This window comes from Podarcis tiliguerta, assembly GCF_965153285.1.
Source record: "Podarcis tiliguerta genome assembly, chromosome: 10".
NCBI lineage: Eukaryota > Metazoa > Chordata > Lepidosauria > Squamata > Lacertidae > Podarcis > Podarcis tiliguerta.
Window position 1 is genome coordinate 40,980,080 of NC_139543.1, and position 24,702 is coordinate 41,004,781.

At 43.1% G+C, this 24,702-nt stretch overlaps 1 protein-coding gene across 3 annotated transcripts; it reads left to right on the top strand.

The window, feature by feature from the left end:
• The first annotated feature begins 32 nt into the window (after positions 1–32).
• Positions 33–23,648, top strand: GAS2L3 (growth arrest specific 2 like 3). 3 transcript variants are annotated; one of them, XM_083400540.1, is made up of 9 exons: positions 33–346; positions 7,251–7,283; positions 7,824–7,992; positions 9,923–10,041; positions 12,197–12,338; positions 16,954–17,017; positions 17,948–18,086; positions 18,683–18,790; positions 19,857–23,648. In XM_083400540.1, the coding sequence occupies exons 2-9, from the start codon at positions 7,266–7,268 to the stop codon at positions 21,258–21,260; spliced, it is 2,163 nt and encodes a 720-aa protein (XP_083256666.1). In that variant the 5' UTR covers positions 33–346; positions 7,251–7,265; the 3' UTR covers positions 21,261–23,648. The 3 variants fall into 3 exon arrangements, with proteins under 3 accessions (XP_083256666.1, XP_083256664.1, XP_083256665.1); XM_083400538.1 differs by having other exon boundaries at positions 233–342; XM_083400539.1 differs by lacking the exon at positions 33–346 and adding an exon at positions 5,870–6,066.
• Positions 23,649–24,702: the final 1,054 nt, after the last annotated feature.

A 24,702-nucleotide genomic window follows, 5' to 3' on the forward strand; every position in this document is an offset into this window, starting at 1 on the left:
TCCTCTCCCAGCTGGGCCCCGCGGAAGCTTCACAGCGGCTGCGGAAGCAGCGACCACCGCCCGAGGAGGAGCAGGGGGCGGCTGCGGGGCCGGGCTGGAGAGCGCGCAGCGGCGCCCCCGGGAGGCCGCAGACTGGAGCTGCCCGGCTCGCGTCGGCGCTTCCTCCTCGCGGCCCTCGGCTCCTCCTCGCGCCGCCTGATTGGGCCTTTCGAACTGTGCGGGCGGACGGAGGCGAGTGAATCAGCGCGCGCCGCAGCTGCGAAGGGGTCGCCGCCGCCGCCGCAATCACAGCGTGCCCGGCAGACGATGTAGGGGGAGCGCGACGCGCGGGGCTGTTGCCGTGTGAGTGAGTAACCTTCCCCGTGTCCTGTCCTTCGAGGGGATTCGTGCTTTCCTTCTGGCTGCAAGCTCAGCCTTTGCCCGGGGAGTGCGCAAGCAGCCGGTGGACAGTTGCAATGGTCACATGCTGCGGGCAAGGCTGTGTGACTAGGTTGCTCTGCCTCACGCAGGCATTGAGCTTGAGGAGAACGGCTTTCCCTTTCCCTTTTCCACCTCAGACAGCGAGGGTTTAAAAAAGATTGCTTTCTCTGGCTACCTAAGGCTGCTGGGTTGTTTACATTGTATTAGGGAAACAAAACACCAGCGCTTTGGATGGGCGTTACAGTGCTACAGATGCAGCTTGTCTTCAAAAATGTAGAACGGAGAAGGTGAAATATAGTTATTATGAGAGAGGAGGGAAAGTAATGCAGAGCAGTCCAAAGGTTTTAGGGCCAACTCTGAGCTGGAAGACAATACTGGCATGCATAAGTGTGGGACAGGCCCTCTTAATTCAGTAATGTTTGTGGCAGTCTGTCCTTTGTCCTGCCTCCTGTCCTAACGGGCCTGGGAGTATGCAGGTTTTTAAGTGGAGAATGCCAGGCCTTGTGGCAGGTTAGTTTACTAAAGATTTTTGACCAAGTGTAATTTTTTTCTTCAAGTAGCAGTAAGTTCATACAGTTGCAAGGTATGTAGCTGATGTGTAGCTTTGTATGTGTGATTGTATGCAGCGCATGCAATTCCCAAAATATGAATCTGATTTTTAGGATCACAAAACCCGATGGTGTCTTTCAAATCAAGGCTATATCTTTGGGAGTCTTAAAGCAAACTATCTGCACAACATGGAACAGTTCCTAAGCATACTAATACAGTGGTGCCCTGCAAGACGAATGCCTCGCAAGACGGAAAACCCGCAAGACGAAAGGGTTTTCCGTTTTCAGAGGTGCTTCGCAGGACGAATTTCTCTATGGGCTTGCTTCGCAAGACGAAAATGTCTTGCGATTTTTGAGTTTTTTCCCCGCTCCCCAACCCCTTTTTCTAAAGTGCTAAGCTGCTAATAGCCTTTTAGCAGCTAATCCGCTAATCCCTTAAGCCTTTAATAGCCGTTAATAGCCCTTAAACTGCTAATAGCGCTAATCCGCTAATGGTCTTGCTTCGCAAGACAAAAAAACCGCAAGACGAAAAGACTCGCAGAACGGATTCTTTTCGTCTTGCGAGGCACCACTGTACTTGAATGATGAGCCTTCCAGTAAAGCTTTAGGGATCTTTGAAAGTAGGCTCTTCAGCTGTATGGCTGCAAACATTTGTCTTCCAGCGTGAAAAACAGACCTTAATAGTCTCAATTAGCAGTTTTGAGTTCAGTAGAGTTAGGTTTGATTTCCAGAGTATTACCTTCCAAACAGCATGTTATTCTGTGTAGGTTTGATTTGATTAATTTCTATACCGCTTAATATATTAAAAATATCTCTAAGCAGTGTACAGAAAATGGAATCAATAATACACAATTTGAACAAAATATTTCAAAAATGCACAGTTATATATGTTACTAATATATTGATTGATATCTACATCCATTCATTTTTCTTCTGACGCACACTCCCTCTCAGTCTCTGGGTTCTCACCCAGAATCAGGTCAAAACAAACTCTTAGCTCACCCACAAAAGTCTCACATTGAGAAGGGTTCCTGGAAATAGCAGACATCACCCTAGTCTCTTACTCTAGACTTGCTTTTCATGGACAGACCCAAGGTGGATGGTACTTTCTCAGGCTGCCCATAACTGTGTCCCATTCAGCTGCATTCTCTACATCCATTTGTGGGCAGCCCAAGGAAGTACCATTCCTATCCTCAAACAGCTGGTTTGTTGAGTTTCCCAGGGGGTCCAGAGGATAGGAAAAGGACCCCCTTCAGCTCACAGCTCTATCTACCCATGTCCTCTCCTCTTCCTCCAGCTTACCTCCTTCTTGCAACTATGTATAAGCATGCCTACTTCTAAGTAAGATTCCAGTGGAACCAATGGAAACACATTTCACATCCTTATCTGGGTTCCGGAAACATTCCATAAAAGCTGTGGAAAGTTAATATTCCATGGTTTGTCCATGGGCAATCTGATGTTGCAGTTAAGATATCTGATGCGGTCTGGGGTTTACTACAGCATATCTTGGTATGTGTTTTAAGTGTGGTTTGCACTTCTGAAAACCTTCACACCAGCAAATGATAAGGAGGATCAAGAGCAGCACTGGGGAATTGATTGGGGTAAATGTATAGGATTTGGACTGAGTTATGCTGGTGGTTAGGTGTATACGAGAAGGGAAAAACACTTTGCTAGCTTTGTCTGTGATGAAATACCCTAAATATCTCTCTAACCTTTAGGCATGGGAGGCTTCCACATTTGAATCCGAAGTATTGTGTAAAACTGTACAAGATAAATCATTGCAACATAATAAGCTGCTACTGCAGATTTGTCCAAAGCATTGTTTACTTACATGGGTTGTAACACAAGACTCTCAAGTTGTACTCAGTAACAGAAGTGGTTTGGGCTCTAAGTATCTAAGGCTGCAATCCTTCCTTACAGTGGAATTTACTTCTGAGTAAACATGCATAGGATTGCACTGTTCGAGACAAGCTTTTGTACCATCTCCTATTGTGGTCTTTGCAGTTATTTGAGAACAGAGGGCTTTGTGTTATATTTCATCTATGTGCTAAGTAGAACTGAGCATGTCTTTCCAGAAGTTTATCAAAGCTCAGCATTTATTAGCATCAGGAAACTAGTGAGTATCTGGATTCAGACCATCTGCTCTTGAACTGTGTTGTCTGTGGGGCTGCCTTTGGAAACTGTAGTTAATACAGAAAATGGCAGCTGAATTGCTAACTGGGAATAGATGTTAAGCTCATAGTACACCTGTATGATGCCAGCTGCACTGGCCCTAGTCCATTTCTGGGCACATTAAGAAGTGCTGGTGTTGACCTTTAAAGCCCCCTGGTGGGTATTTGAAGCCCCTGTGCATGCCCTTGCCAGCAGAAGCAAGATAGGTGCCTACCACTGAAGAGACTCTTTCAGTGATGGCGCTCCAGTTGGGGTATCTTCCAAAGAGGTTTGCCCGGTGCTTACCTTCCTGTCCTCTCCTGAGTCTTTTGGATGCAGTTTCAGCCCTACTAACAGCTTCATGCTTTTGATTTTTGTGGTGTGTGTGTGTGTTTAATTGTTTTATTCATTTGGTAAACTGCCCTGCTTCCTGCCAACTTAACAGTTTGAAAGCACGCCAGTGCAAGTAGATAAATAGGTACTGCTCCAGCAGGAAGGTAAACGGCATTTCTGTGCGCTGCTTTGGTTTTGGTGTTCTGTTGTGCCAGAAGTGGCTTAGTCATGCTGGCCACATGACCCGGAAAAACTGTCTGCAGAAGCGGACAAACGCCGGCTCCCTCGGCCTGTAAAGCGAGATGAGCACCGCAACCCCAGAGTTGTTCACGACTGGACTTAACTGTCAGGGGTCCTTAACCTTTACCTTTTTAAACTTCCCTGCTATATAATTTTAGGCTGGTATTAAAATGCTTACAATATTTTATTTGTTTGATTATGTATTCTCTGGAAAATTTCATAATACTCTTAAGAACAGAGGTAAAATGCCCAACTAATAGCCACTGAATTAACGCCCAGTGCCTAAACTACTTGCTAATTCAGAAGTGGTGTTGGAATGATAAGCTGCAGTGAATGGTGGCTTTAACTGCTAATAACTTATGGTGCTAGTGGATGAGGGACATGGGTACTGAATGCTTTTGGTGAGTCAGCATTTGAAAGACATACATAATCCAAAGTGGGTCAGCTGATACCTGTCATCGGGCCAGATGTGTGGGTGAGAAGCAAGCTTCTGAGTTGCACATATCACTTCTTCAGGCAGGAATTTGAAGTAGTAGTGGCAGTATGTATGTGAGTCAGATGGGCCTGTGTGAGTGACTCAGGCCACATACTTCCTTCCCTCAGGCCTAAATCAGTTTAATCTCCAGTTTCTTGAATTGTGGTCACTTTTGAGGAAGAGTATGACTGTTTGAATTTTTTCTTCTTTTACACAGGAAGGAGGAGATGTCTGGCCTCAGCATAGCCTGCCCACTTTCCTTAAAGAATTCCAATAGGCTTGATGCAATTGCATCATGGTTCATGCTAGGATTCTGCAGTTGTGGCTGGCGTACTGCACTTAGCTGGCCTCTGAGTGACCACTACTTTAGTTAGTTAATTTTGTTTTCTTTTTGTTTACCTCCTTATTCCACTTTTCAAGATTTTCTTCCAAATGGGTTCACATTAATTTTAAACAAAAATGGGAGGCCAAGCTTGTCCTTAAGTTTACACGCTTAAAATAATAATAATAGTTGAGTATAAAGATACTCAACAAAGGTAGAGAAGTAATATCAGCTTCACAATGCCAGAAGAAAGGCATGAATTACAAACAGGCATTAGCAGTGTGGAGCAGGGCAGTGTGCAATTTTCTTCCTTTCTTTGGTCCTAGGACAAGCTGCAGTTTGAGCTGAGTGTGTTCTTTCTAATAAAAAGGGGAGAGCAAATGCCTTTCTTTGGCCAATGGACTTGACCAAGCTGCACTTCCCTTTGCCATGATGTTCTTCCTGGATGGAAGGTAGTCCGACCTCCCAATGGTTCTTGGTCCCCTTGCTGGTGGGAGATGCCAGAATATGCTTCCTTTCAGATCTGCAGTCGCATTTATGATGTGAAGATCCCTGTTCATGGGTGGTGCGTGGGTGTCAAGAGAAAACCCACAACAGCACGCATGGAATGGAGAAGGATGATGGTTCCGTCTGGCAGTGTTTTCTTTCTTGTTCCTTATTAGAATGTTTCCTCATTTCCTTAAGCCACAATTCGTATTCAAACTGTGATTTGAGGCAACAAGGATATATATATGAAGAAGGGAGGAGGACAGAAGGGCAGAAGGTAGCCTGCAAGCTCATTGCTCCCAATCCCCTAAACCATGGTTTGGAGGATCAGGAATATGATGTCTGAATAGGAGCTCTGATTTTATCTCCAGAGTGCCTGAGCAGCAGGAATCCTGCTTCTAGTTGACAACATATGGCCAATTCAGTGATGACATTTTAATAGACTTCTATGACAGACGTGGTGTTACCCAGTGAACTGTTGTGAAACAACTTGACATTTTCTTTGAAATGCCCATGCCCCCCCCTCCAAAGATTACTTTTGTGAGGCATTCCTGAAAAATGAAGATTCTGGACATTTTTCCAATGTTCATTTGTGAATATTTCATTTTATTCAGGCGCTGAGCGTGCCCTCCACATTAGGCTGTCTTTTGTTCTTACTCTGGCGATTGGCATGTTAAGGCCCTTGTCTGATTGTATGGGGCTCCTTATTTTAATGAGGGCAAGCCTCTTTGCTTGCTGCTCCTGCCATATTTTCCCCTTTCTAAAAAGTCAATGAACTCTCTCAGGCTTGTAGTTAGGACAAAGGGCTTTTTATGCTGAATGAAATTTATTCCCTGTGACCAGCTTGTGGGAAGCATAATACATTCATTAGTAATGTTCTGCTTTTTATATTCTGCCCTCTTTCGTATGGTGCAGAGAAGAGAAATATCAACAGGAAAGGGGCATGTGCTATTAACATCCAAGAGAGAAGTAGTGGAACTTCTGCACTGACAGATATGATTAGTTCAGGATATAGCTGTGCTCTCAAACTGACTATGGCTCGAAACCCAAATCAACCTCTGACCTAGTCCTAAATCTGGAGTATAAGCAAGGTTGGTATTGCAAAGAATTAAATTAAGAGGTGATACTCCTCATCAATAGTATATGGGCTTTTGTTTTAATTAATTTGCTAGCAAGGGTTTTTAGTGTATATGTGTTTTTAGCACTATTTTATCTTTTTCTTTTCTTATTCTTAATGTACATCCCCCTGGGCTCTTCTGAGGAAGGAGAAATAAATAAAATGACATGATGATTCTGCAGCTTGAGGTGAAGGAAAATTTAGAATAGAAACATGTTTGTGTTCTAAACATTATAATCCAATTGGCAATCCTAAGAACTATGGTTTGCCCCCCCCCAGTGCAAGAGTTTTATGCAAGCTGAATAATGATGTTATTTCAATCGTGTTGCCTTAAACTCTGTTTCAAGATCAAAGTTCTGTCAACTTCCTGCAAGAGACTTACTGGCCTGGTTTGGACAACCTTTCCTGGGTTCCTGAGCCATGATTTAGAAAGATCATCCAAACCGGGCCATTTAAAACACAACCCCAATCTGGTAGCCTTCAGATGTTCTTGGGTTATAATTCCCCTCATCTCTGACCATTAGCAATGCTTGCTGGGGCTGATGGGAGTTTGAATCCAAAATACCTGGAGAGTGTCAGGTTCAGCAAAGCTGATGTGCACTCTTGCTGCTAAACTGATTTTATTTTTTCCTCTGTTGCAATTTTCTGTTACTGTAATTTGTTTTTTATGACTGTGTACTTTAATATCATTTCTTATTCATTTATTTCTGCCCAGCGATTGCATGTAATTGGATGGCTTATATAAATATAATTAATGTTTCTGAGTCTTTTTATTAGTTTTCCTTGTTTGTAGCTATTGCCATTTTTGCAATCGGCTTTTGAAACTTTTGCAGTCATGTAGGAGGAGAGAATTGCTCCAAACCTGTTGCCTATCACCTCTTTTGCACTCTGTCTGACGATGTCTTGGAGGATCCCTGACCTCCCAGAGAGGCTGTGAGGGATTGCAATTGGCTGCAGGGAGAGAATGGATGATAAACTTTCTGTCCATGAAGGATTTTCAGGTTAACTTATCTTAGGATCTATTTATGTATCATTTGAGACTCATAATATCTTTGCTCGTAGCAGTTCATAACACTACATTTGTAGGTGCTAGGTGTGACTCCAATATAAAATAGCCCCTGAGTTTGAATTTAATGTGTCTCCTTTTTCCATTCCTAGGAAAGTACAATCGTCATGCAGCATGCAGTTCAGGTAGGCACAGTGAATTACTGACGTCTTTATTATCATTTTCCTACCTTAACCAAGTAAAAAAATATGCTTCTGAAGAAAGACCTGTGACGATTTACAGCAGAATCCTGTGCATGCCTACTCAGGAGTAGGTCCTCTTGAGCTCAGTGCTCCTGGAAACTGGGACTAGAATTGCCACACAAATGTGCCAAATGTATGTGTTGTAATAACTCGCTGTTTATTTTACTCGCTGTTCTTTTAAAATGAAAATTCAAAGTTTGGAATCCAGGCTGCATGCCTGTCGTGGACCATACATAAAACCAGCACCTCTGATGTTCAGCAAGGCTGTTCTAAAACAAACGTGAAGCGTTTGGGTGATAGATTAGATAATGCCATTACTGACTTAATATTACTTTTGTACCTTTTTTTTTGGAAAGGGCTTCATAATGTTTAGCAATAATGTTCAACTGTTACAACTCACAACCTGTATTGCAGGTTGCAGCCTGCCGTATATTTCAAAGTGTAAACAAGTTGTCTTGTTTAGCTGTTGATGTCTCCCCTTAGGTGTGGTTTGGAGAGGACCCCCCTCTAAGTCCACGAAGTCCGCTAACTCCAAGGCATGGCCCAGGCTTGGCAGATGTTTTGCTCTACGACCAGTGGATATCTGTCCGACATGAGGCAACTCTGGTTCCTATGCAGGAGGACCTCTCCATCTGGCTCTCTGGCTTGTTGGGTACAGTACTAGGAATATTTGTCTGTTTGGAAGAGCATTGCCCTAATTATTGTTGTTCTTGAGCCCCATTCAGGGATCTGTCTCCTACATTTGTTTATTTATTCATTCAGGAATATGTATACAGTGGACACTTGGGTTGTGAATGTGATCCATGAGGCACGTTTGCAACCTGCGGCGTTTGCAACCCACAGCACCACGTCTGCGCATGCACGGTTACGAGTCAGTGCACATGCGCAAAGCGCAATTTAACGCTTATGCACATGCGTGACTGCTGAAACCTGGAAGTAACCCGTTCTGGTACTTCCAGGTTTTGGTGCGTCCGTAACCTGAAAAAATGCAACCTGAAGCGTCTGTAACCCGAGGTATGACTGTAAACTGCTTAATCAAAGTGCTCCCTATTCTGCCTAAGAACTATACGAGCTGTATGTAATAAAATTGCAAATAAAAACGCAGCTAAAATGCTCAAACTCTCTCCATGTATAAAGATATGTAAAATAATCAGCATTAAAACACAGTTAAAATAAAACTAATAAAGGTAACTAAATTTTAAAACTAATAGAGGTAATGAAATGCCTGGGTTGGCTTGCTGAAATAAAATGTTTTTAACAAAAGTCTAAAACTAAATACAGTCGTACCTTGGATCCCGAACGCCTTGCAAGTCAAACGTTTTGGCTCCTGAATGCCAAAGGGAGTGTTCCGGTTTGCGAACGTTCTTCGGGACCCGAACGTCTGATGCGGCTTCCAATCGGCTGCAGGAGCTTCCTCCAGCCAATTGGAAGCCACGCCTTGGTTTATGAACGTTTTGGAAGTCGAACGGACTTCCAGAATGGATTCCATTTGACTTCTGAGGTACCACTGTATATTGAGGGTGCCTACCTAATGTAAATAGGCAGGAGTTTCAGAGCACAGTCGCCGCCACAGTGAAAGATGGACTCTGAGTAAATGAGGGTTGAAGAAGAGAGTGCGGGTGTTCTAGTCCCCTCTCCTGAGTCCCACCCCACTTTCCACATGCTGGAAGGCAAGCATGTGAAGTACAGATCCTGCTGCATGCTTGGAGCCTCTCTGCAAAACGCCTGCTGCACATGATTGCCTTCCAGTGCCTGGCAGGCAGTGGGGACGCAATGAAGGCAGCAATCTTAGTAAGCACATTCCTGTTCTCTTCTCATGTGATTTGAATTGTGTGAGGAGAAGAAGAATGTCTGCTTTGGGCTGAAGTTTAGCACAAAAAAAGTCAGAACCATTACCAAGGAATTGCAGGGACCTCTTCCTGTTCAAGGTACTCCCCCCCCCCCCCGGGTCTCTTTTTCTCTTTCATTTGCTAAGAGCATATAATAATGCCTCGCCACAATCTTTTTAAATGTTCGCATGTTTCAAAAAGCACGGACTAGTTGAACAAGTCGGTGAATTACCATTTTGCAACCTGTAGCCCATAATATAGGCTGCAATTCAAATGATTGCTTTAAAATGCAGGAACACAACCATATGCAATAAAATGAAGAATATGAATGAAGTCTACGATGCTGTGATTTCTAATGTGTCGAGTATGAGGTAATTTATCGTTCGGTTTAGGATGCCACATGGTTCTTCTACAATCTTCCACAGCTCCTTCTGTTGTTGTGCTGGCTCTGCCACATATAACATCTTCCTGGCTAGCTGTGTGCATTCGACCTCCTCAACTTGCCGTCTTCCATATGTTTTGGACTACAACTCCCATCATCCCCAGCTGCTGGGCAAGGCTGGCATGAAATGTTTGAAGTGGGTTTGAAAGTTCAGCTGGAATTGGTCAAAAGCTGATGAAATACACACACAAAAAGGAGCATTTGGAGGTTATTCTCCTGTGAAAATGGGCTGCATTTATGTCTATGCATGTCTGAGTTGTCCGTTCAAGTTTATTATTCACTACTCTGATGAAAAAGTGGCTCTTTTACAGGGGTAGAACTTACAGCCGACCAATTGTTGGAAGATCTTGATAACGGTGTGTTGCTGTGCTTGTTGGTTGGAGTCATTCAAAGCACAGTAAAAGAAATTTGTGACCCAAATAGTTTAAGGGTAAGTACAGCATTCATCGCACCTTATAAAAACATGGAAGTGAGATTTTCTACAAATGAATTTCACTGGGATTATGTCTGCTCAGGTTCACATGAAGGATGTAGCATGCAAATTGAAAGTATGCATTTACCTTGTTAAGATGCAGCTGTGGTAGCACCAGGTTCTTTTGCATCAGCAATGATAGCATGTAGCCAGATGTGCTTGTGCTCCTGGTTCAGATGTTGCTTTTCCCACATGAATGCGGGCAAGTGCAAGCCCAAGAGTGTTCTCATGTATGGAACTTTGGTAACATGGTTGCACCTTCGAATCCAAAGCTTAAGGCTATTATACTTCTGATGAGATCTCATTTTCAGGTAATGCATTCGGGACATCGGCCCCTGGAGTCCATCTTTTATGCTCCGCCCAGGAGAATCAGCATCATGTTGTTGCCTTGGCAACATGTCATGGCAAGCATGTATGTCATAGCTCCTTACAGAAAATGACACTGGAGACAAGACAAGGGTATTGCAGGAACCCTTGTCCACTGAGGAGTGGGGGGAAGGGAAGGGTTGTTTATGAAGCACAGGATACACAGGGACAGTTTGAATCACTTCCCACCTTGGGGTCCTTTCAGGGGGAAGGGTGGTATATAAATCTAACAAATAAGTAAACAAATATTGACACATTTCAGGTGCACCTCCTTTCCTCTTGAGCAGTACAGGTGCAATGGGCTGTTGAAAGGTGCAGATGCAGGAGCGTAGGAAGACAGGTGGTGGTTTAGTTATGGGATGTGTGGCATAAAAGCTGTAGGGTGAAGCATAGTGGCAAGAAGCTCTGGAAACAAAAGTGCTACAGGTGATACATGCCAAAATGCATGTAAGCCGCCTGTAACTGGAGAGGCAGGCGATTCCTCATAAGTATGTGGGAGGAGAAGGGATGGGTGTGAGATGAGGGCAGTACTGAGCAGACCAGGACAGTGCTGGAAGGTAGCCACACCAGTGGGGCACCAGATTATAAGGGGGTGGAAATGATCAGCCCCCGATTTGGTTATCGGTCTGATTATTTATGATGCTTCGGAACAGATAAAGGGTGAGACTTTGTTCAATTTTTATGCTGCTATGAAAGGGAAAAGATAATTTGGAATATTAAAAAACAACAACAACCTTGCTGATCATAGGGCTCTGAAATAGTTTATGCATTGGAATTCATTAGAAATATTAGTGAATCATATGTTAAGTCGTCTGACAACCTTCTTCTACATTTAGATTACTGGAGCATTATTTTGTATACCCTTAGGGCTTTGTCCTGATTTCTTTTCATGTGATATTCCATTCTTCTGCATTTTGCTGATAAGATATTTTTAAACCATCTTTCAAATCCTATTTTCAGCAGAGCAAGTAGCAAGTCAGTTAGGTAAGGGTGGGCTCCCCTTTTTTGAGGAAAGTGTTTCTGACAACTAAAGGCTAACCTCCACAAACCTTGATACAAGGTCTATTTAATCCTGTTTCAGCCAAGTCCTCAACAGTGCCAGTCAAAACCATTTCCATCACTGGTAATACATACCCAACAAGATTCGTTTCCATTGCAGTTCTCTTCCTTGGAAAGCAATCTAAAAGTACTTTCCATGTGCTCACAAAACCTCTCTTCCTGTGACCACCACCCAGATGTGATACATTGTGTTGGATCCAGGTTACTTTAGTTGTGCTTTCATTTCACTGAAATCAACAGGGCTTCTATCTAGTAGCACTGATTTCAGTTAGACTAAAAGAGTGACTAAGAGAGCAATCCTATACACCAGAAGCTTGTGTAGTGCAAGATTTTGTTGTTACCCCAGAATATTCCCTTTTTGGGGGTTTACAGCAGCTTAAGAACCACCAGACTTGGTTCAGCCAGCTGAGGGATAAGATGGTGTATCTGCAGCTGAGCTGGGAATGAGGGGGTTAAGCTGGTTTAGCTGGCTGTGTCAGGAACCTCTCAGCAAAGCCAGAGATCTGCTGGATCCTAACCCTGCTCATCTCTGTGAATCTTCCTGTAGCCTTGCTGCCAGAATTAATCTGGATCTAACCTGCTGTGTATGTAGATGTAAGGACTTTGCGATGGTATTAAAATGAATTTTCCCCAAGCCTTCTGATGGTTATAGATAAACCGTTTTACACAACCATTTTCCTCTTTCCAGGATTTCCCTTTAAGAAAAGTCCCCTGTAAGAAAGATGCGCCTTCGGGATCCTTTTTTGCTAGAGATAACACTGCCAACTTTCTCAAATGGTGTCGCTGCATTGGCGTGGATGAGACTTACCTCTTCGAATCTGAAGGCTTAGGTAAATATCGCCTAATGAGGTCAGCCCCATGAAATGACATGACCATTCATTTCTCCGGCAGGTTGTTGCTGTGGCTTCTAGTTAAAAGGGGTAGAACTGTTCATAAGAACTGGTTTCTATGAGTGTGTTCCAGAGTTCCTTGATTATGAAACAGGTGGTGCACATGCCTCTGTAAAAGACAGAGTTAAGGTATACAGTCATACCTCATGTTACGTTTGCTTCAGGTTGAGCGTTTTCAGGTTGCGTCCCGCGGCGACCTGGAAGTACCAGATGCACAAAATAACATTATGCGCATATGCAGAAGCGGCGAATCGTGAGATGCGCAGACCCAGGTTGCGTTCTTTCAGGTTGTGAACTGGCCTCCGGAACGGATCTCGTTCGCAACCAGAGGTACTACTGTAATCAATGCATGCTTCAATACAGAGCAAAATAACCTGATGGAAAGAGAGCCAGGGTACCAAATATATCAGGGAGAGAAAGAGGAGGACTTTCTTGCTTGTTTCTTTTGGGGATAACAGAGGGGATCCTAGAATAGCTTTCAAGCCAGCTGCAGAACAAAAATCTATTAAAAAATCTATTAAAAATCTATTAAAACTAAGCTGTACAGATTTACTGAGGGTGTTGTATCATGCTCCTCAATGGAACCAAGACTCATTTGCCAAGATGTTGGGATTTCCTTCCCCCTCTGCTCCATATGCTGACTTATTTGGGGGACTTCAATATGGTTCTTTGCCTTATTAATGCTCTGATATGCATTGATTGTGGTTCAACATATCCTGGGACACTTTCAGATTCTGGGTGGAGTCAGCAAGCAGTGAGTTGCAATGTTGAGGTCTTTTGCCACATTCACCATGACAGCAACTGTGGCAGCTCTTCTTATGAACTACTACATGTGACTCTGCTATCACTGGTGACATTGGATGGTGCTAAGAAACATTTTTTGGGTGTGTGTGGAAATTTGGGTGTGCTTTGTTTGCATTTTTGGGTGTTTTTAAAGATAACTATACTTGGAAATGGGAAGTAAGCTTTTTCTAAGTCAATAAATCTCAATGGTTGGTTGGTTGGTTTTCTCTTTCAGCTTGCTCTTTTTTTTTTTACCTTGGAATCCTGCACTGGGGCTTGACCACTCAAACATACCCACCCCACATCAACATCAACATGCAAAGTACCAGCAGAGCATGCGTGCGATTTGGGGGCTCTGTTGGACTCCAATCCCATCTAGAAAGAGAAAAGGTGATATAGAAGGCTGATGTTCTAACAACAGTGGTAGGAGAGGTCCCCAGAGGGGCTGGCATTGCCCTATAAAAACTCCACAGAATGGCTATAGAAGCTTCAGGTGTTACAAAGTGACAGGGACATGAGGCAGTAAGAATGGACACAACTGGTCAGGATGTCCAAGGCTTGCATAACCCGCCCCCGGCTATTAGTGGTGAGCAAAGACCTCTGAAAAGACAGGGATTCCTGCTGTCAAACTCCAGCATTTCTTACTGTCTTGGGAAATGTTGCGGAATGCAGACCCAGGCTTTTGATGCGAAGAGAAGGGACTTGCAGAGAAAGGGGCAGCTGTAACAGGGGTTAATAGTACCTGTTTGTCCAAGGAAAATCTTCCTCTTTCCCAAAGCTTCCCATAGCCACTCTGGCCCCTGGGTCACATGCATCAGCTCTCTGGGTGTGCATAAGTAAGTATGATCATAAATATGAGTGATCTTCACCCAGGATTTAGGAACCTGTGGTCATACTGCTGTTGTTGGACTTCAGCGCCCATTAGCCCAAGCTAGCATGGCCAGTGAGTTGTAGTTCAAGAACAGATGGAGAGCCACAGGTTCCCCATCCCTACTCTATGCTTTCCCTCCTGGTAACAAATTTTATTCTTGGTAATGGAGATTGGTAGTTAAGGGGGATGCTGCAGGTAGTACAGGGTGATATAATTTCATGTTTAGGAGCTTTATATGTCCCTGATTCTAACATCTGGGGAAAAAAGAAGGTAGCATGTTGCCATGCCAGGATTTTTTACTTGTTTTCTTTCCATGCATACTGTACCTATTTTACTGATGGATCTGTGATTAGTGCAGATGTGATTTTTCAGGAATTGGATGCAAATAACTGGATGCAGTTAAGTTCCTCTTTAGGCAGATATGCCCTAAATGCCTGCTAGGAGCCTGTCTCTGTTTCAGTTTTCTTTATAAAGTGCTTCAAGTACATGACTGCTAAAATTAGTCAGCCAGTTTAAGGACTCTGCAGCGTCAACAATTTGTGAGTAATTGACATTTTGCATCAGAAGCAAGAGCTTTGGATTTTACCGCCCTACACTCCTCATTCTAACTAGATGGATAAGAAAATGTAAACTTTCAGGCAAGTTCAGGATTGCCACCTTCAAACACTTCCAACTTAAAATCAGATCTTGCGCTGGTTTTGTACCTGGAGGATGACACTATCTGCCTCTAGTTTCAGACTGGACTTTGTAACCAGCAGCTGCCAGACCAGGTTTAACCTGATGGAGCAAAATCTCTGACTGCTCATAAAGAGGAGTAGCTCAAAACAGAATTGGTTAATTAAGGTTTTGGTATTGTTCTTTTAAAATAGATGCACACCCACCTAAGTCCCAGCCCTGCAGAAGAAGTGCTACTTAAGTTGTTGTGAAATTGCTTGTGCTTGTTGAAACACAACCTTTAAATATGTTTGCTGCATACATTTAGAACCCAAACATCACCACCACCTAGGACCGACTGGTTGCGATATGCTTAGTAATTTTAGTTTATAAATGCTGATTTTGCATTTCAGGCAACTTAATTGACAATGGCAAGTGTTCTGTTTTTTTGAATCCCACCAACTTTAGGTGAAACATACTTCTAGGAAACTGTATATCTTTGTTCCAGGTGTGGCCAAAGTGGAGCCCTCCAGATACTATTAGACTAAGTGCTCATCACCCCTGACCATTGGTCTGGGCCTGATAGAAGTTTGGGGGCACCACAGTGGTTAACCATACTTTCAGAGTCACCATTTAATTCCCCCCTTCTTCCGTCAAGCATCTCTCAGTAACAAAATCAGAGATCATATTGGGTAAGATGACTTCATAAATAATGAAAAAAATATGTCTAATAAAGAATAATTTCATTTTCATCTAGGTATAATGGAGTTGGCAACATTTATAATTGGAATCAGTCACACCATATTGCATCGTGTATGTAGCTCAGAGTATTTGGGGAAGCTGCTGACTAGTTAACACAGTAGCTGGCTTCGCAGCATAAATGCATGCTTTGTATGCTCTTGGCAAAGAGCCTCCTTGGAGGGGCGAAATTCCTCTTAGCCTGCTGTGCCCTTTTACATTCAAGCATATTTGGAAATAAGGAGTGGCTGTTTTGTTTGGACACTGGATTCCCTTGCGCAAGCATACAGCTCTGGCTTGCCACCCAATTTCTTTTGCATTTGAACAATGCAGGAACCTTAATAATTTTTATACTGCCACTCCATCCAAGGATCACAACATGATGATAATGATATTAAATTTGTATACTGCCCTTCATCTGAAGATCCCAGGACGGTTCACAACAGGAAAATACAAAATGAGAAGAGTGTCTGTATCTGATATAGAACCCTAGGAAACTTGAATTGTGGTGTGTGTGTTTTGTTGATGTCTGTTTTTTTCTTCACATATCTGTATCTGGCATCTTTCCAAATCTCTTGACAAGTTCCTACAGTTTGAATTTCTTTTGGGGGGGCAGGGGGGGAGGATTTTCATTGAAAAGTAAGTCCAGAAATGTGATTGCTAGCAAAGTGTTATATTGGCACAGCTGTTGTTAATGCCCTGGAGAACAAAGCTTATAGGAGTAATAATTCAGAATTTGGATATTAGATTAATCATCAGCATCATCTCCTTCCACATCCATGTCTCAAGGTGATGTACAAAATACAATAAAGGTAAAGGTAAAGGGACCCCTGACCATTCGGTCCAGTCGTGGACGACTCTGGGGTTGTGGCGCTCATTTTGCTTTATTGGCCGAGGGAGCTGGCGTACAGCTTCCGGGTCATGTGGCCAGCATGACTAAGCCGCTTCTGGTGAACCAGAGCAGCGCATGGAAACGCCGTTTACCTTCCCGCTGGAGCAGTACCTATTTATCTACTTGCACTTTGATGTGCTTTCGAACTGCTAGGTTGGCAGGAGCAGCGACTGAGCAACGGGGGCTCACCCCATCGCGGTGATTCGAACTGCCGACCTTCTGATCGGCAAGTCCTAGGCTCTGTGGTTTAGACTACAGCGCCACCCGCGTCCTACAAAATGCAATAGAAACAGCTAAAAACACAGAAGATAACAGCAAGTTAGTTTTAAAACAATACCAAATAGATGCCCACGGCAGAGACCTATTCATCTAGCTGAGAAAGCCTATTGAAACAAAAATATGTTCAATTGTTTCTGGAAAGTGCAAATGGTGGGTGCCTTTCATTTTATAACTTGTCTTCTGTTGCACGAAACAGAAGTCGTGCTCTGAGTTACTTATTCTTCTTTTGTCTTGCATGCAAGTTATTTCTAGTCTGCAGTTGATTTTTTACCCTTAAATAAAAATTAACTTACCATGAAATAAGGCAAAACATTAATTTTTCAAAATTCTCTTCACAGTTCTTCATAAGGATCCCAGACAAGTGTACCTTTGTCTACTGGAAATCGGACGCATCGTATCAAGGTGTGTATTCATTGGAGTTTTCTAGAACGTAGAGCAAACCTTGAGAAACCTTAAGGGTAGCCAATGTGGTGCTTTCCAGATGTTGTTGAACTACAACTCCCATAAGCCCCAGCCAGAGTGGCCAATTGTTATGGATGATAGGAATTGTAGGCCAGCTACAACTATGTTGGTTACCCTTCATTTAAATGGTTTCTCAAGGTTTTCTTCAGAGATCCAGCCTCTTTATGCCTCCTTGACACTCAGGGAAAGAAAGCCTACCAAATTTTAATTCAGTATGATTAGTTCAGCAAGTCATGGCTGGAAGGGGCAGTGTTCTCTCATTGGATTGGGCAGCATAAATCAAAATGGCAGAATTAGATTCTGTAGGCAGTGGAAGGTTTTTTGGTTTGGAAATCAAAGATGGCATTGTTGTCCAGTCCCAGCAAGGGGGGCACACCATCAGGGATAACACTGACATCCCTGTTTGATTCTTCAGTCCCACTCTCCCAGCTTCCAGTTCTCCTGCTTTCAAGCTCTGATGTGTTCATGTGGAACAGGCATAGGCAAACTCGGCCTTCCAGATGTTTTGAGACTACAATTCTCATCATCCCTGACCACTGGTCCGGTTAGCTAGGGATGATGGGAGCTGTAGTCCCAAAATATCTGGAGGCCCAAGTTTGCCTATGCCTGATGTAGAAAATTGTTTCCAGGCAAATACATGTTCTGAGAGTCTGGCTCTGCAGCTTATATGATTGAAGCTTTGGAGAGCACTTCCTACATTTCTCAGGAAGTCACACCTATGTTTTAGATACTTCACAGCCTGCTGTATATGCACTTAGACATGCTAGAGACATGTAATAGCTATACGCTATTTTTCATTTCCTTGTTTCAGAATTTTATTTAACCTAAATGCAGTACCTTTTCCTCCCACCTCTCCTTTCCTTTTTCTAGATATGGAGTTGAACCGCCTGTATTAGTAAAACTGGAGAAGGAAATTGAATTGGAAGAGACCTTATTAATGTCCTCTGATCCTGTTGCTCCTGCTGTCACTCCCAAGTCGTGTTGTCAACATGGAGAACTACACGAAGCAGTAAGCATTGCTTGCATTTTGTCTAATGAAGTTTTAGCTTGCTTGGGTGAATTACCTTGTATTGTGTGCTCCTCTGAATGTGCATTTAAAAGGAGCTCCATTTGAAAATGAGCTTCATCTGTGTAATCTCATCGAGTTGTATCCAATTTAAGTCGTACTCAGTAGAGTCGTAAAAATTTACTTGATGTCCCCCACCTAGTAGGATTTAAGCAGCCTAACTGCACAGGATTGCCATCTGATAAGTGCATTCCTGCGATTCTTTACTGAGAAATAAGTCCCACATAGCTTCAGTGGACCTCTTTTCCAGGTAAGACTGGCTGCAATCTTCGTAATAAACATCCAACTAAGTAGGAAAGGAAATTTGATCACAATGCAGGAAGAAGAAAATGCATCTGTTGCAACAACTAAAAGCGCTCTTTATTTCCTCTGAAATTGTGTGAGCTTATTATCAGCTTGGCAGTTTTGAGGAAGAAGGGTGAGATCTTCACATTGGCTTTCAGTGATGTCATTCTTGTAGCAAAACAGGAAGTTCACATTCATTATTATTTTTTAAGGATAACAGGGAGAAATTAACAAGAAATATTTGTACAAAATAGGTTAAGCACATTGCTGAAGATCCTCCTTGCAGCTGCTCCCACAGGTTTTCAATTGAGTACCTGTCTGAAGGACGCTACAGGTTGGGAGACAAAATACTCTTCATACGTGTAAGTTCAATTTCTCAAAATGGTTTACTTGCTTTCGATTAGGCTGTCTCATCTGGGCCGGGCATAGCCCACATCCCCACAGATAGTAATTCAATCTCATGAATGGAGACATCATCCTGGTGAAGTTACTTTCGCAATTTCCTTGCCTGTTTGGAAGATTGTCCCTAGCACTCTGCAAGCATTCAGCCTCAGCACATAAGAGCAGAATTTTTTTGTAGGACCCAGAGACTCATGCATCAGCCCTCCCCCAGTGCCCAGTGAGGAAGGTCTAAGTGTATTGACTGGTAATGCAGGGCTCCTGATCGTGAGGAATCTTCAGTGCCCTTCAGACATTCACACCAAGCATATGAAGGTTGGTAGCAGAGGGGAAAGGTCTAGCATGCTCAAGGATCATGGGGGCAGAGGCTGGTGCATGCACTTCTGGCCCCCTTAGCACCTTTCCTAGAATCATAGACTTGGCACTCCAAGAGTCATCTAGCCTAACCCCCTGCAATGCAGGAACCATAGCTAAATAATCTCTGGGAGATGGCTGTTCAATCTCAGTTTAAAAACTTCTAATGAAGCAGAGCCTACCACCTTCCACGGTGTAGTCCATTTCACCGCCAAGCATCTTTTGCCATCAAAAAGTTATTCCACAGAATTTGTTGGAATCTCTTTTCTAGTAAATTGAATCCATTGGTTTGGGTTCTACACTCTGGAGCAGCAGAAAACAATCTTGCTCCATCTTCCATGCAGTATTTTTCATATTCAGCCTGAATGCCTGGCTGAGTGATGCTAGGGAATGCTTGATCAATAAGTCCCTCTGCTCTCTGCTGTGGTTGTTGGCAGCCTGCATTCCTCTGTCCTCTTGGTCTGCACTTGTTTAATGTTTTCAGGATTTGTGGAGTGGTCTTCAGGGACAACTGGAGATCATTCTGTAATATATGAGGAAAGCTGGTAAATGGGAAACTATGATAGAGTCCCAGAGGGTGGATTAAGGCCCCTCAGAGATCCTTCTAAGCCTAATATACTGCAGTACTAAAGGGCAGATATCCTATTCTCTACTCTTTCTCCCTTCTTCTGCTAGATGTTACACGGCAAGCATGTGATGGTACGTGTTGGTGGAGGTTGGGATACCCTTCAAGGTTTTCTACTCAAGTACGACCCTTGCCGGGTGCTGCAGTTTGCTACGTTGGAACAGAAAATCTTGGCGTTTCAAAAAGGTGCTTCCAGTGAGACTGTTCCCGATTCATCTGCTAGAGCGCCACAGCCGCCACTCATGAATCCCATATCTGCAGTGGATACGTATCAGAAACAGAATTCAAAGCCCTGTACTCCTGTTTCAGATCCAAAAACTCCACATGTAACTAGCAGAAAACAGGCAGTAGCCAAGTTTCCACAATCAGGTGGTCTTTCTTCCCCCAAAGTAACAACTTGTACGTCTCCTACAAGCCAGCTTGGACCAGGGCACACCAAGTCAAAAGGCTTAGTAGTGAATAACAATATGCCATCTTCCAAACCTTCAGCAGCTGCATCAAAAAAATCAGCACCTCCTCCTCATAAATCAACTTTGGTTTCAAAAGTTCGGCAACCTGTAAATAAAGGTACCTCCTCCTCTTCCTTGTTGAGAACTGCTGTAACGTCAAATTCGCTTCAGAAGCGTGTCTTGTCGCCAGCCAAACTCGCACATTCCCAGAATTCTCCAGCTGTTTCAGATCCTGCCCTTTTTTGTTCAGCGAGTAAGCTTTCTGAGCTACCTGGAACAAAAGCTAAAAGAGTGGCTGTAGAACAAGATTTCGATTCTCCTACTAGCAGAGCTCGACTTGATGCTGCAGCCAAAGCTAAGCCTCTTTCAAAAACCTTAGCAAGACCTACAAGGCCAGCTGACAGAAATTTGCACGTCCCAAAGCCAACTTTGTCTCAACAGCCTTCTGCAAAACCAGTTCCCAAAATCACCACCCAAACGTTACCTGCACAATCCCAGTCACCCAGAGGCATGCCAGAAATTAGACAGGCCAAAAACATCAAACCTGCTGTTAGCCCTGCTTTGGTTACAGATGGTAAATCAACACAGCTGATGTCTTCATTGGGACCGAGGGGTAAAAATGCAGCCTTATCTGTTAACAACCAGACATCTGTCAAAAATGTTCAGGTCCAAAATAGCACGGCGAGAACTCCGGTAGGATCCAGTGTGTCAAAACATCCCGAGCGTACCCCACTGTCCGTGGTGCGCCTTCCCCAAAAATCAACCAAAGTCGAAACCAGGAAAAAGGCTATGCAAAGTGCTAACAGAGGTCAATCAGCAGTTAAATCTTCTCAGAATGAGAAAAACCTTCATCCATCCACTAAGAATCCTGTTTCAAAAGTTAAGACTACCGCTGTAACTACTAAGGGGACACTTGGAAGCTTAAAGGACCCAACGCTGAAGACTAAGCAAGATGATAATTATTTTGTTATGAGTGGAAATAAGAAACTCAAAAAGTTAAAATAACTAAGGATATTAACTATTGATGTTGCCTGCTCTTCCGGTAGCTACTTCATTCAAGTGTAAAATGTTTAAATAACAATATGGTAATCAAGATATTAACTCCCTTGTCTATAAATGATGATGTTTGATAAGCTCTGCTAATCAGCTAAGAGTGTTCACCAGAACTTATTCTAGTCTTCTATAATACAGTAGTACATTGATCTCTACAGGGCATCTTACTTTAATCTGTATTCTGCGCATCTTTAGTACAATTCTGGCATTCATGTTTGATGTGACAAAGTGTTCGTTTCTCATGACAGATATTTCTGAATGGATCCCATGTGCCACCTAGTATTTTTCTTACCAGGGAAAAACAATAAGGAGCAGGATCCTTTATAGGAGCCTGTATTAGTGGGCACCGGAAGGTACGTTTATCAGGAATGTGTACGATCTCCTAATGACATCCCTTTTAGGAGATGCTCTTGTGCATTGATTCAGAACTTTGTCTGAAGATGCTATTTGTCAAAAATGGAATTGAGAAATTGAGCCTTGTATCTAAACACTAATTTCAGTAAGAATAAGACGTGAGTAAGTTTTTTTAAAAAATAAACAAACAAGGAAGAAGTAGCCAACATGTGAGTAGCTTTATATTGGGGAGAGATCAGAGTTATTATTATTAGTAGTTTGGCTGATCTTGAATGCTGAACAGAAATAGTTAGCTTTAGGGCATATCCCATGCTGTAGCTCTGTTCTGCGATGGACTTCCATACGCACAACAGACCTGTCTCTTTCTCTCCTGTCCCCTCCAGCTCCCCTCTCAAAATCTACTCTGGCGAGTTGGGAGAGTGTCCAGAGGTGAGGGGTTTTTGAGGGGCGGGGATGGCAGGAACAGAAGAAACAGAAGTTCTGCTGGGGCACTGGAACTACACATGTGAAGCACTGGATACAACCCTTCATTTTTAAGGGGTATTTATTCTAATTTAAAAGCTCTTATGTAAGTCCCATTTAAACGTTCAATACAGATCCCTAAGAACACTAAAAATTTCTGCCTTAAAACATAACTTCAGTGCCTTAGCACATGATGTGCTCTGTTGTATCACAAGATATTTTAATTATCTGGGTTCAGACGTGTGCCCTAGTTTATTCATGTGGGCTGAGTTCAAGCCTGTGCTGATCTCAGCAGGGCTTAAGCAAATGAAACTCTGGGTCTGATTGCACAGGAACAATTTAATGAACGCTGGTGCTTTGTAACTCTTCTGCGTGTCAGTCTTTCTGAGGCGAGTGGAGCTTGTGCAGCCACAGTGCTTAATGGATTGCATGCTTAAAATGCATTAGCCAAACCTCCCTATGGGAGGGAGAACACCCCGTAGAATTCTAGAAAATATGCTTGTGTCTGCAGAAGTGGGCGAGCAACCTTCAGATAATATGATTTACATCTGTAAGCACAATTCAAATGCCTTTCAAATAAGCTGCCTACGTCGTTTTTTAATATTTATATTGCACTTCATGCTAGCTGCATAATTCATTCCTTGTTGCATTTAATACAGCATAACCTGCCATATGCAGCAAACCTTGGAGCGGAAGTAGCTCGATCTAAGTGTCTTCAGTACAAAGCTGTACATTCTCAAGCAAGATAGTATTAACTGCTTGTGTATACCAGCTTGTATACACCTGTACTTCCTAAAGCAGTATTTTTTAGACATTTACCTTTTTTCAAAAAACCCCCAACAACTTCGCAGTCCCTTCTCCGTAGACTTCCCCCCCCTCAAATATAGGCATCAGGAAAAGCACTTTCTCACAAAACTGTCTGCATGTTGCACTACTGAACATCAAATCATGTCTTTAATTGCAACATACATTGCGAACCCAGGTGAAATTGATCTTGAGATAATGGATTCTGCCCAGAATCACAAATTAGTAAACCATTATTGACTGAAGTGGAAATAAGGAGCCACCCCACCCCACTCTTCACATCTGCTCCAGCTGCACTTAAAAAAGAAGCGCCTGACTAGATGAGGCAGAATGCATGTCCCATTGGAAACAATGCTGTGTAGACAAAATATATCCACAGTTAGCTTTACATTCTAACAGTTTACACACCTCCTTGATTCTGTACATGATAATTCCACAGGAACGTGTCTATACACACCCTTCCCCTTAGCTGCTTTGGAGTGACTAGTTATATATGTGGCACCTATATAGCTCTTACATATACGGCAGTGGTTGGGAGACAAAGTAACTGTTGTGCCTGAAAACTACTTTTTATTTATTGGAAAACAGCAGTACAGAGGTATTCACACAAGTCAGCGTCCGATCTTTACTGGCCATAACATGAATATTCATTTCTGCACTACCAGTTTCTATTATTTATGGATTTTTGTAAGTCAATAAACTGCTGCAATCTATGAGAAATGTGGCAATGTTGTCAAGTTTTTGTTTTTGTTTTTGGGTGCTTAATTAAGGCTCAAGCATGGAAGTCTTTACAGCTATTTAGTCACCAAAAAAAGAGAAAAAAGTCTCTGTTACTGAATAGTATGCACATCAGCCTGATAGCCTGATTTTAAAAAATAATAAAGTGAACCCTCCCCTGTGCATTGCTGTAATGATGCGTATGTGCCAAATAGCATGGAATCGGATTATAGGTAATTTGAAGAGTGTTGTAGTTACCCAAATAGTATTTAAATGGTATGCCCATGAAACATCTCTCTGTAGGCAACTGGGGGCTACTAAGTCTGAGCTACGGTGTTTGAGGCTTTGTGTATGCTCTATGGAGCTGTCTCTGAAAATCTGGGAAAGAGGGAAAGCTCATGTGACAGCTCAGCTGGCAGAACATGAGACTCTTAATCTCAGTCAAGGGTTCGAGCCCCACATTGGGCAAAAAGATTCCTGCATTTCGGGGGGGGGGGGTTTGACCTAGATGAGCCCCGTGGTCCCTTCCAACTCTACAATTTCACGACCCATGCGAGTTCGAATGTGTGTGTGGGACCTTGTCCAGAAATGGCCTTTAACAAATGTCTTTCTACATTTTTATTTTTCCCTTCTCCTGAGGAATTCGCATTGGCTACAAAGTCCACCCCATTTTATCTTCACCGCAGCCCTGTAAGATAGATAAAGCTGAAAGGAGGTGATTGTTCCATCATCATGTGGTGACTGTCATGGCTGAGTGCGGATTCGAACCTGGATCTCCCTGTTTAACACTTCCCACTATGTCATACTGGCTGCCTCGTACAGTTTGGTTGGGTCACCTCCATCCCTTTGTGTATGTAGATATATTTGCCACTACCAAAGACAATGGGGACATCCCCTTGTATAGCTAAGGGGAAGGGCTTTAGCTCAGACCATCTGTTTTCTTTGAAGAAGGTCCCGGATTCAAATCCTGACATCTCCAGGTAAGGCTGGGAGAGAGCACTGTTCAAAATCCTGATGAGTCTCTGCCATTCAGTCACCAAACTGATGGTCTGACTAC